Source organism: Vespula pensylvanica, chromosome 7, assembly GCF_014466175.1.
Source record: "Vespula pensylvanica isolate Volc-1 chromosome 7, ASM1446617v1, whole genome shotgun sequence".
NCBI lineage: Eukaryota > Metazoa > Arthropoda > Insecta > Hymenoptera > Vespidae > Vespula > Vespula pensylvanica.
In genome coordinates this window covers 4,258,438-4,270,984 of record NC_057691.1, presented here as the reverse complement: position 1 = coordinate 4,270,984, position 12,547 = coordinate 4,258,438, and the positions used below count along the sequence as shown (strand labels likewise).

The 12,547-nt window shown below is 34.0% G+C and overlaps 1 protein-coding gene across 2 annotated transcripts; it reads right to left on the bottom strand.

Moving 5' to 3' along the window:
* Window positions 1–8,383: 8,383 nt before the first annotated feature.
* On the bottom strand, window positions 8,384–12,153 carry LOC122630773 (apolipoprotein D-like). 2 transcript variants are annotated; one of them, XM_043815653.1, is made up of 5 exons: window positions 11,940–12,153; window positions 9,589–9,701; window positions 9,271–9,401; window positions 8,994–9,173; window positions 8,384–8,881 (listed from the first exon to the last, which is right to left on the bottom strand). In XM_043815653.1, the coding sequence occupies exons 2-5, from the start codon at window positions 9,697–9,699 to the stop codon at window positions 8,737–8,739; spliced, it is 567 nt and encodes a 188-aa protein (XP_043671588.1). In that variant the 5' UTR covers window positions 9,700–9,701; window positions 11,940–12,153; the 3' UTR covers window positions 8,384–8,736. The 2 variants fall into 2 exon arrangements, with proteins under 2 accessions (XP_043671588.1, XP_043671587.1); XM_043815652.1 differs by lacking the exon at window positions 11,940–12,153 and adding an exon at window positions 10,041–10,199.
* Between the last annotated feature and the right edge of the window lie 394 nt (window positions 12,154–12,547).

Sequence of the window (12,547 nt, the reverse complement as noted above, 5' to 3'; positions counted from 1 at the left end):
TCCATTTATTCTTCCTTTCTTCTCGTCGTCGTCCTCTTGTTATCTATGTTTACTATATTCGTACTCGGTATATAACATGCTTCTTTAATTATGGCGTTTACGATCGAACGAACACGAACGACGGACGTCTAGAGAATAACCAATCGTTCTTGGTAGACTTCGCGTCGCGTCGTTATGGAAAACTTCCAATGAATGTGACAGTAGAAAGAACGATCGAGAACTAAACTTGGCTACGCTTACTCGAAACTTACGGACGATGAATTCTTCTTGAGTATTTCCGTTCCAATGAAGAAATCCCTCGTTAACGTGTTTATTATTATTTTCTTTTTTGTTTATTCTTTGGCACGAAAATACCGATCGAGGGAATTCCCATTTCTATTTATTTACAAGAATTAATCTCGTTATATAAGTTGATTTCTCGTGAATATTTGTTTTTGTAGGATTTCAATGTTATGAAAACGCGAACGAAAGAAAAAGAATCGTATAACTATAAGAGTTATATGTATGTGAAGTATAATGGAAGACAGATAACAGTAATCCGTTTGAATTAAACTGATAAAGCGGAATGGTGCTAATATTTTACTTAAAACATACACACACACACATATATAATTATTTATAATATTCATTATAAAATGACGCAGACATATATTGAAACTAATTTGTACAATATTTGAGCATTAGATCGAGTTAATTTAGACTGATGAGGTATGCTAAGTCTGCTAAAAAAAGATCAAAAAGTTTGATACAATTTTAGCTGCATATACTCTACTCTGTACGAACTACTTTGACGAAAATATATATTCGTCATATTTTTATTCTTATTTTGCACAACGTAGATGCACATTTTTGAAATACCTCTAAGTACTTAGAGGTTACACGGTTAATACGTTAAAGAGAATTCCGATCCTACCAGATCGAAATTCAATATGACGTCGTTCGAGGAAGAAAGTTATTACGGTGTGTATTATCGTCTTGACGAGAAACAAGCGATAGGAAATTCGAGTCGATGTACGTTAATCGGTTCAGATTTTCACGGCATATTGCAAGCACGCGTATGCAAGCACGCGTATGCAAGCAGGCAAGCAAGCATCGAATAATTCAAAAATTCTCATCTTACTCGAGGAGAAGATGAAAAAGGATCGCGACCGGTGGCATATTCGTTCAACATTTACATAATTCTAAAACGTTTATGGGTGATTCAGACGCCCAAGTAGCCTCTTTCGAATCAGTATTCTCTCTCTCCCTCTCCTTTTTCTTTTTTTCTTTCTTTCTTTCTTTCTTCCTCTCCTTCTTTCTCATCCCTCTTTCTACCCTCTTTATATCTTTTTCTGTCGACGATGTGCTTGATTATCAAACGCCGTTATTACTGTCGAGAAGAGAGAAAAAAAGTGAAGAAGAGGGAAGGAAGAGAAGGCAGGACTCGTTTTGCAAATTTGCGGCTGATTGAAAAGCTCATGATGAAAGGAGAAAGAGTATAACCGCAACGAGATGGGAGAAACGAGGAAGAAGAGAGGAGGGTTGAGTTTGATTATTCTTTTTATATGTCTTATATCAAGAAGCATCACGGGAGTGGCTCGTATTTGCTTCTACGAAGCCCGATATTATTCCTTATCGATGAACTCAACAAACGCAAATTCATTCGATCCTATATAAACGTCCTCTTCCTTTATCTCTCCTTTATTATTAACTTAATTTTCAATGATGATGTCCATTCAAGTAAGACGATTTAATACGTTAATTTTGGCGCCCGAGGCTCTCTCACTCTCTCTTTCCTTCCCTCTTCGAGTATATTCATCGTTATCGTACATCTTCTTAGCTCATTGAATTATTTTTCTAACAAAGTCCACGATCAGGAATTTATAAAAGGAATTCATATAAATAGAACGACGATGGTCATTCTTTGCGGTCATCTTGTAAGGATTAACCTATTAACCTTTGGTATTTGCACGACCTTATTCGTCTCTCTTAACGGATATACGAGCTTTATTTCGTTGCCCTCCTCTAAGATCGAACATATAATTCTTCTTTATCAATTATAAGGAGCAAGCTAATTAAAAAACAAAAGCGTTTATATTCATCAAAATTCTTTACCCTGCAATTAAATATAAAAAAGAAAGAAATGAAATTTAATAGAAAGAAAAAGAAAAAGGGAAAAGAACGCGACTTCGCGTATGATTTCTTTTATGTTCCATCGAAGATTTATATCCTAGCAAGTGTTTGGATTTTCTAGGAAAATAGAAACAAAGTAATAGCGAAATTAATTATACATACGTATGAAATAATTAGTAGGGGAATTTAATGGTGGAACCCCGTTGTAAAACCCGTTGAGAAGAGTCGCGAAATGGTCGCGTATGAAAGATATAAAGTCGGATTACTGGAATGGCATAAGAAAAAAAAAAAAAAGAAAGACAAGAAAGGGTATATATCCATGAAGTAAGCATACAAAATGTATGTACAATGGATCTTTAACGCTTTGCCGTTGGTCGTATCATAAACAAGAGGAGGACTCTGAGTACATGGGTTCCTTACGGAGATCCGTTTAATCTAGAGCAAATACGGGACGCCTCGTTTAAATCAAGGCAAAAGAAAGAAAGAGGGAGGAAGACAGAGAGAGAGAGAGAGAGAGAGAGAGAGAGAGAGAGAGAGAGAGAGAGAGAGAGAAAGAGAGAGAGAGTGAGTGTGGGTATAAGAAAAAGAAAGAAAGAGATAGAGTTAAGGAGGCAGAACGGAACCCTTTGTCGGCTCTAATCTCGACAAACAATCGTATATCTTGGTCGAGTCCTCCACCAAATTCTCGTTTTATTCGAAATCGCTTATCCTTTAACCGTGCTAACGGCTTCTGGAAAGTATATAAAATTTAAGAATCATTTCGGTCATGTTTTCTTACGACGAATTTTCGAGCTTAAAAAGCACGACGATGTATTCATTCATAAAGAAAAAGAGAGAGAAGACTGGCCGGAAGAGTGGAATTAGGTCGATCAAGTGCTTTTTTTCTTTTTGAAGCGGTAGCTTTGCGAGATCAATATCTGTTGCCTCTCTCTCTCTCTCTCTCTCTCTCTCTCTCTCTCTCTCTCTCTCTCTCTCTTCTATCCTCCCTCGCTAGCTTTGAAGACATTTTTTCTAATTAGCTATTATTGAAATCGATATTTTAAGAGGCATAATGGTAACTGTTAAGCTTAAAATATCGCTTTCCAGTTAAAAAATTACTTCCGTGTCCCGATAACTGCGCTCTCTATGAAGTGGATATAATAAATATTACATTTTCTCCTAAAAAATCTGAAGATTTTTATTTGTTTATAAAATCAATAGGATCGGAAATATTTATCGTTTTTGTTTTAAATGTGACACTCGCTATATAGGAAAAAATGCACTCACGTGTACTTTATGTACATATGTATGTTAAATATAATGCATAAATATGTTCATATCTTGAAGTTCGTATAAAAAATATATTTTATAATTCTATAGTAGAGATATATATAGGTATATATAAATATTTCTCAAGCTATATACCTTTGGATGTACCTATTTGCCGTTGCATTTCACGATTAGGTTCCTTTGTGCAATCTTACCATCAACAATGCCCGCGTAATAATATATCATTAATCTTACGGTACTTGTGTTTGTGCCATCGAAGATTTTATAATGCTGCTTCATTTCGACCACGATTTTATCGAACTGGAATATCCTATTGTTCTAAGCGTTCATGCCATCTTATATACAAAGGATGCAAACTGCTATGGAATAGTAACTCATGCAGGTATATTCTTGGATATATGCCCACACACACACACATATATATATATTAAACGAACTATGATTAAAGAGAAAAAAATAATTTGTATAACATTGAAAAGGTATAATCATTCGTTTTGCAATGTCCTGACCTTTCGAAAAGGCTTTGGAAAAAAGTGTGAGAAGATAAAAAAAAAAGGAAAAAAAAATGAAAATGACAGAAAGAGAAAAACTGGCAGTTCTTTTTGAACGTTTCTCTTCTTTCTTCGATATTTCGTATTACTATACACATATCTATGTACCTACCTACGTGCATATGTATATTCTGATAGCAAGTAGATATGTGTACACTGTACGGACAGTAATCATATACGTACCGGGTGTGTCGAGAGTAAGCTTCTGAAAATATAGTAGGAAGAAGTAGAAAAAGAAAAAGACAGAAAAAAATGGAAGATAGAAGAAACTAAAGGAAGAAAGAAAAACGAAATTTCTTTGGCCGATCACGACGCGGCCTCCAATTAACGCTTTCCGCGTGTGCCGCTCAAAAGGGCCGCGCGGTGAAAAGCGCGCGATAAAGCACGCTCCGTTTGCCTTTTACAACGTTTGCGCGCGTTTTGTAGACGCGGTTACAAACATACAACATACGTATATTGAACATGCACGCGTACATATGTGTATGTGGGTGCTGCGGTACGTACATATATGCTGCTCTCTTTTCCCGAGTTCCGCCGGTACATATATATAAACATATATATATTTTTTTTATACGGCCACTGAATCCTCTGGAAAAAGAGCGAAAAAACTACCCTTTCATCCTTGCGCGCCTTTCATTTTTTATATTTTTGAACCGACTGTGTGTGAATCGAGCTTTCTCCACCTTTGATTTTTGTAATATCAAACGTTTCGCTCACTCTTGATTCAAGTACCAGAGACGCGTCTTTGCGTTAGCTTCTACGTTTCCTAATGATCAAAAGGTAACTGAGAGATGTATATAGATATGTTTTTGAGTTCCTAAAAGAAAAAGATCTTCTTAATCCTCTGACATTATATAAATGTGAATTTTCTAATACGTTGGATCCTGAATCGCTCATAGTACCATATTATCTTTTAGGTCGGAAAGAAGAAAAAAATTACAAAAAAAAAAAAAGATTCGAAGCTGATTGCAATACGTAATTTGTTTCAAAGGAAATATCACTCATTTTTTGAAATGTCAGCAAAGAAGATTTTCAGGGATATATATTTTTGAAATAGCTATTACATTATTAAACAACATTATCTTAATTGTATGGATACGCTTGATTTACATATTACGTTTAAAGATAACATTTATCCTATAATAGTTTTTACTAATTAATAATTATTAATTATGAGAAAGAAAACTCATCGTTGTGTGAATACCAATACGTTTCTATCTTTTGTGAACTTAAAGTAAAATATAAATCTAAAAGAAAAAGAAATTAACATCGGACTCGAAGAAAGAGCATTAAGCTTTTTATGTTTCTCTCTTTCTCTCTACGAAGACCGATTTCTTAGGAGCTGGCTCGTGACCTCGTCGAGCTATATTACGGGGGCAAAGCAGGATAGTGGTATTCGCGATGGAATACAGCAACGACGAGGGTGAACCTGAAAACAAGAAGATACGGATAAAAGAGTTGGTTGCGCTCATCTCGCTCTAACAAGACTCAAGACTCGGAGGGCTATTATCATAATTGTGGCCCGCCGGCAATGGCTATGCCCACAAACCAGAATGCTCTCTCTTCCTCTCTCTTACTATTTTGCTTCATCTACGTCTTCTTTCCTCTGTCTTTTTTTCTTTTATCTTCTTCTTTTTCTTTTTCTTTTTTATCATTTCTTTCGTTCGTCTTTTTTGCACGCATCATTTCCTATTTTTCTGCTTTTTCTTTTCTATCTCTCTCTATAAATATGTATATACATATCTTTTTTCTCCCCTCTCTCTTTCTTTTTTTCTCTTTTTTCTTTGTCTGTATTTAACATTAATCGGAAAAAGTATAATTTTTCGAAGCATTCCTTCAACGATTTATCAACTCGTTGCTCACCCCAAACTGCACGTTTTATTTCCTTTCAACTTGTTTGCTTGGTTGGCTGCTTACCTTCCTTCTCTTGGAATTTACTTGTCGTCTACGCTTTATCAGCGATTTATTAGCCAAGCTCGTGACCTCGATGCTCATCGATATTTATTCATTACGGTATACACCTATCGTACCTGTGCTTCGTAAATTCAGTCTGTTATCGAGCTTCGAAAGTTCTTACGCTTCCTTACCCATCAGTCCATAAATAATGTAAAGTATATCTAGGTATATACTATACATAATAACTCGTAAATATTTTTACCGATGTACCATGTCCGATGATATCTCCCTCATCATCCCGCCTTCTCTCCACACATCAACCAGTGACGTGGCAGAAAATTGTTTCTTTTTTCATCCCATGCATTCCTGTTTGTTCGCTCTTTTTTTTGTTGTTTACTTTCTCTCTCTCTCTCTCTCTCTCTCTCTCTCTCTCTCTCTCTCTCTCTCTCTCTTTCTCTTTTATTTCGTCGATCTCTTCCCTTAATGTTCTGTCGGTGCAAGATGCCAGGGGGCGTGTATGTTTGTTTAGTCTCGATGTACCCTGTTATTATGGACCGGCGTTCGTTCGTGGCCCTTCAAAAAGCGAAGAGCCCATGCGAGATTCGAAGAGTCCATCTTTTTTTTCTATCTCTTTCTCTTCGTATATATATATATTTTTTTTTCTCTTCTTCTCTCTTGAACCCATTTGCTCTCGGAATATCGAAGGTCCATCCTCCTGGCAAATCTCGAAGCAGATCAGCTAAAAAATCGGCAGTGTAGTTCGAACTTCGCCTTTCCCTTCCTATCTAGATCCTGATTTAGATTCCATCCTGCTTTAATTTATCGACGGCGATTGCGACGATTAGAGAAACAACTGGCTACTCTATTCCAGTGGGAGAACTCGAACTGAACGTTTTTCAAGGGTCAATTATAATTAATTGAGTAATAAAAAGAGCCCGTAACGCAACGATAAATTAGAGTCAGTGTTTTCTGTGCGTTTTCTTAAGAAATTATTTTAGAGTTATATTAAATTTATTTATCTATTCTGACATGATTAAAAATGCAAAATTTAAGTATTTCAATATTTAGTTAAAATTAGATTGAAAAGATTTTGGAAATGAACTCAAATATGCAGCCATTCGCCCGGTAGTACTTGCGTTACATTATTTACGATTAGATATCAATAAATTGCAAGTAATACCGACCCAGGTCTCACCACGTGGAGGTTACTGCATTTGGAGACCCACGGGCTAACAATGATTCTATTGTTTTATAATAGTCTATTATACTCTATTATATTACTATTACTGCCATTATTATTAAAAAATCAAAACAATGGAATGATTATCGTTACACGAAAATTCAGGTTTCGAATATCACAAACTCTATTATTGTTTAGATATTAGTTTTTTAATTTCGCGTATTTTTATATTGTTTAAATAAATTTGAGATCACAGAATGTATTAATTTTTAAGTTTGCACGACAACTTCGACATTTACTCGACATTTACTCGTTGCAGAAGAAAATTGGATCGATAACTATTGCAGTCTGTCATATGTTCGTATTTATTGATATTAAATACATTCAATGAATTCTTTTTTTTTTACAATACTTCTGAAATATTATAAAAAGAAGAGAATGTATCCCTATTATAAATGTCGACAATTATCTCTCTCAAGGGAAAACATCTTTTCGGATTTTTTCCCGCGTGGAAGTTTTGTGGGACAAACCAACTCTCTTTTTTCCACGAACGAACAATGCATCGTTGATGAAACGAACGATGGCTCGAATGAACTCGGTTGTTTGCACGAGCGACACGCGACGATGATAAAAGTCAGCTTGCACGCGACCGCACCCTTCGACGTTTACCCTTCCGCCTTTCCTGCTTTATTTATTTAATTTAACGGCTATTGTCGCGCTTCCTTTCGCACGATTTATTTTATCATCGAGGTATCCATTTCCTTCATTTTTAACGTGAGACCAACAAAATTATTTGCGCTTACTTTTATCAATCTTTCTTTCCGTTTAATACGATCTTTTTATTTATCACCAAATAAATCATTTCGTTGTCCCTTTATTTACTTCAGTATATCGCGCTTATTCTACTATCTTTTATCATCCCCCATCTTGTAAATTATCTAATATTAAAAAGTTTACTAACAAAGTTCCACATTTTTGAGTTTATCGATTTTTTAATAATTCATTTGACATCCAACTCGCTTTCCTTTTTTCATTCTTTTTTCTTTTGAAACTAACATTTTGAGCCCTTTAAAAGTCAATAAATAATTCTCTGGATAAAATTTTAGTTTGTATAGAGTCATACAAATGTAAATACCAACTCTATGCTAAAACATATATTAGATGAATGGAACATCGTGATCGATAGATCTTATAATCACAAAATAGACAAAATTATAAGAACAAGTTTTGTATTCTTTAAATACGCAAACCTAACTAATCGATTCTTGTAGGTGACTGTGCCATCAAAGTTTTTCTGAGATCATAGAACTTTCCGTCCTCATCGACTGAAAGTGATAAGTTCAGTAGCTTTCTACTTTATCAACAAGACTAAGAGTAATTGGCAAATTTTTTATTTACAGATAACAATAAAAAAGTCAACCATTGTAAACTTCTATTTCTCTAATCGGCCATAGTCGAAAGGGCTGAACAAATAGTCAATCAAACTGAACATCTACATTATAAGTGAATAAATATCTAATTTGTCGATCAAGTAGAAAATGGCCGGCAAATGTAATCCCTATCTTCCCGATCGAGATTTATATAAAATAAATAATAATACATATATTTGAAACTATATAAGGGGTTGCATGATCATAATCATTCGATAAAAATTTCTTGAATAATTTTTAACAGACATATATATATATAACAATTGCGAAATTCTTCGAATTAAATTTTCGAATTTTTTTAATAATTCGCTGGACAATTCTTCTGATCCGTTCGCATAAAATAAGCTCTACTTATTCTATTTCTATCGAGAACTTGATACGCTTTCTGCATGATAGCGAGAGATGGTGAAGATTCTCGTGCCAAGATCCAAATAATTTTAGCACTGCAAAGGAACGAACGTAATATTTTTACAGGTATTTAAGAAATTCATTCATAAAGAACGAATAGTCGTACGGCATGTTTTTTCAACGTTAAACAAAAATAATAAAACTTACTTTAATATACCAAAACTTCTGCAACTCCAAACGACGGCATAATTGTCATAATCAGTTTCTAAGACCCAATAAGGAGCATCCCCTGTAAACGGAACGGATGGGAATGTAACGAGCAATTTCGATTCGTTCGGTGCACCCTCGGATCTTGCAATTCCTTCGATTGAAGTTGCGACACCGGTTCTACAGAAAAATCGAGAAAATTGAGATGTGTTTTATAAATGTTAATTCGTTGCGCAATATGGTGTAATGGTCGATAGATCGAGACCACCGTACTCACATGTAAGAAATTTGTCGATTTACTACTTTGACTGTGTTGTTACTGTTGAGCGTGTAATTAGCTTGTACACACTTTCCACCAAATTCGAATATTGCAAAATATTTTTCTATCTCGTACCATACTCCCATGTACTGTGAGATAATACGTGAAAAATATTATATATAGGATTAAAAATAATAAAATATTGTTGCGACAATAACGAAGTAAAATCATCGATAATTTTTTTAATCGTCTTTAACAGCGATAAATTAATCGATTAGAAATATTAAAGTTTCGTCGAATAATTACGATTGGAATTATTGTCGAATGCAAACTCACCTTTCCCACATCAAAGTTCGTCATATATTCAACGTCTGGACAATTGCCGAGGGCAGGTATTTGGGCTGACGCCATACCCACCAAAAGAAGAATTAACGATAATGGTAACATGACTGTAACAGGAGAAGGGAGAAAAAATTTCAAAATTGATTAAAAACAGAAAACAAATAAAATAGAGGATAACAAATTTTTAAGTTCGCCAAAACTTTGAATGGAAATTTTTTCTTCTCCTTTTTTTTGAAATAACGCAAAAACTCTTGTCGCATAAAACAGTTCGAGTTCGAAGAGATCTCCAAGTTTAAATTCTCTTCTAACCTTTGAATTTTCAACAATCAATTTTTCTTTTCAATTTAAACTTAAACATTTTTCAAAATTTTATTTTTTACAATGCCAGATTTTAAAAGAAAACATTCGATATCGTTCGACAATATAAGAAATCGATGTTTTCTTACCGATTGGATTATAATTTTTCAATAGTTGTAACGATCGATCTGTTCACGAACAAATCCGAATTGAAACTAAAGATATCTTTGATAATACCTCGCTTATTTATACATCAAAGTATCATTAGAGAGAATAAATGCGCAAGATCGCGTAATACCGAGTATTGTAGAATTATTCTAGAATATTATCAATGCTGTTATAATGGATATCTTCGATAAAGTGCTTCATAAAAAGTAGGCTATATTTATAAGACACGTAATGATAACGACAGTAGTAACAACAATGATTAAAGTCGAATATCAACACATTATATACATATGTAGATGATTCGTCCTGAAAAGAAAGATAAATAGATAAATAGTCGTATGGAAAGAGTCATATTGGTTAAGAATATCTAATCGATATATCGACAATTATATATTCATTTATTCATACGATGAAATTATTCATTTAAAATTGACTCATACTAATGACACTAAACAAATTCGTTGGTTACGGTTTTAACTAAAACCTTATATCAAATATTATTATATAAACATTACTAGGTCATACATCTGTTCGATGAAAACCTAATCAACGTATAATATGGTTATAGGTCGATTATATTAGAAACGTTCTCCATCCGGCATGTATTTCCATTAATTAGAAGCAATCATCGCATAAACTGACAGGTGAATTTACAAGTGTGTGTTTTCACAAATATTGTTCGTCAACATGTTGTAATACGAATTGATATGATGTTAAGAAATTTCAACGACATAAATGTTATATGTCGTAAATACAACCGATATTACGTGCTTATTACCGACAATTAAAAATAATAACATTGTGTTACGCAAGGTGCGATACACTTTTTATCGATTGTCATGCCGTAACAGCATGTTTTATGTACAATGTTATGTTATGTATATATAAATTTTCAAAAAATAGCTGTATTCGAAGTATCGATAAATTTTATGAGAATTATTTTAAAAAACGACGATTTTTCTTTTGAGTTTGATTCGTCATAAAAACTAATTCGTCTCGTGTTAAAAATAATAAAAAGAAAATAAACAAGTAGTATTTAAGAAATTATCTCGAAAGCGTTAAAATCAACGTGTAATTTCCTGAAAGTACGCTTTATTTATCATCCTTTAACAGCAAGATCTGAATTGCATAGATCATCACTGTCATGAAAAATTTTTATCAATCAAACACCGGGAACGCGAGGAACCTTCGTGACAAACAAACAAACAAACAATAGTAGATAAAATTATCTTTAGTGATGTAACAATGAACGTTCACGGAAATTTGAAAAGAAATCTTGTAGCTATACTAAATTAATAAATCTTTGGTACGTTTTTTAAATAATCCAATTAGTTTTCTAAGTACAAATAATAAATATAGATATCTAGTACTAAAAATCGAACATCTTGTTAAATATAATAACAGTTTTGACCTTTACAAAAAAGGAATATATGTATATATATACTTATGCTAATTTTCCAAAATATGTATGTACATATGAAATCGTTTCGTGACCATACGATATTCTTCCGTTCGACGAGTGTTTACGTAGCTGTAAAAATGGCTTATTGATTGAAAAGAAAAAAAGACTACACGTATATACACACACGCTCAATGTACAAAAAAGATATTATTCATCGTTCAGATCAACATTATTCGCATAATTACGTTATAAATATATATATATATATATATGAAATGAATAAGTCACGTTAGAAAAACTAGAATTAACGAAATCGATAGTATCTCTTATTAGGAAGAAATATATATTAAAATTATTGTTGGTGTATTATTTATGGGAAGTATTTCATAAAAATGAACGTCGAAACGTGTTAGAGAGAGATAGAAAAAGAGAGAGAGGGGGGGGGGAAAGAGATAGAAAGAGAGACGAACGAACTCACCTAGTGACCTTGACTTTAAGAGTTATCCAAAGAGGGAGAAAGAGGGAAGAGAGAGAGAAAGATAGAGAGAAAGAGTAAGACAGTAGTGGAAGGAGATGAAAGACACCGGTTGAATAACAATAAGATAGGGAACGTCGTTGACCCAGGCAGGGATTTTCGTGCACACAAGAAAATGATACTTCCGATGCGATGAAGCGTTCCACAATGACTGGTCTTCCTGCTCTTCTTCGTCGCAAGACGCAGTGGATGCGTACGAAAGAGTACTATCAGTTAGTGGGTCAGTAACGGTATATGTATATGTAAGTACGTTGTTCGAGGTTTCAAGAATGCTAGTCTCGGACAAACATCTTCGATCCCATTGAATTTCTTCATAGAAAGAAATAATAAGAGAGAGAGAGAGAGAGAGAGAGAGAGAGAGAGAGAGAGAGAGAGAGAGAGAGAAAGAGAAAGAGAAATAGATTAAAAGATCACTAACCTCTCGGGTCATTGACCCAAGTATTCGTCTCCTATACTCACGCGCTGCGTCTCATTATGTAAGTTGACCTTCGAATCTTACCTTCGCCTACTTTTGGTTATGTCTTTTGAAAAATTTCGTTTGGAAAGTTTCG

Coding starts and splice junctions, on each gene's coding strand:
- LOC122630773 (XM_043815653.1), bottom strand. CDS start 9,699: ATGTTACCATTATCGTTAATTCTTCTTTTGGTGGGTATGGCGTCAGCC. Junction 9,402..9,588: donor CGAACTTTGATGTGGGAAAG/GTGAGTTTGCAT, acceptor ATTATCTCACAG/TACATGGGAGTATGGTACGA. Junction 8,882..8,993: donor AGAAGTTTTGGTATATTAAA/GTAAGTTTTATT, acceptor GTTCCTTTGCAG/TGCTAAAATTATTTGGATCT.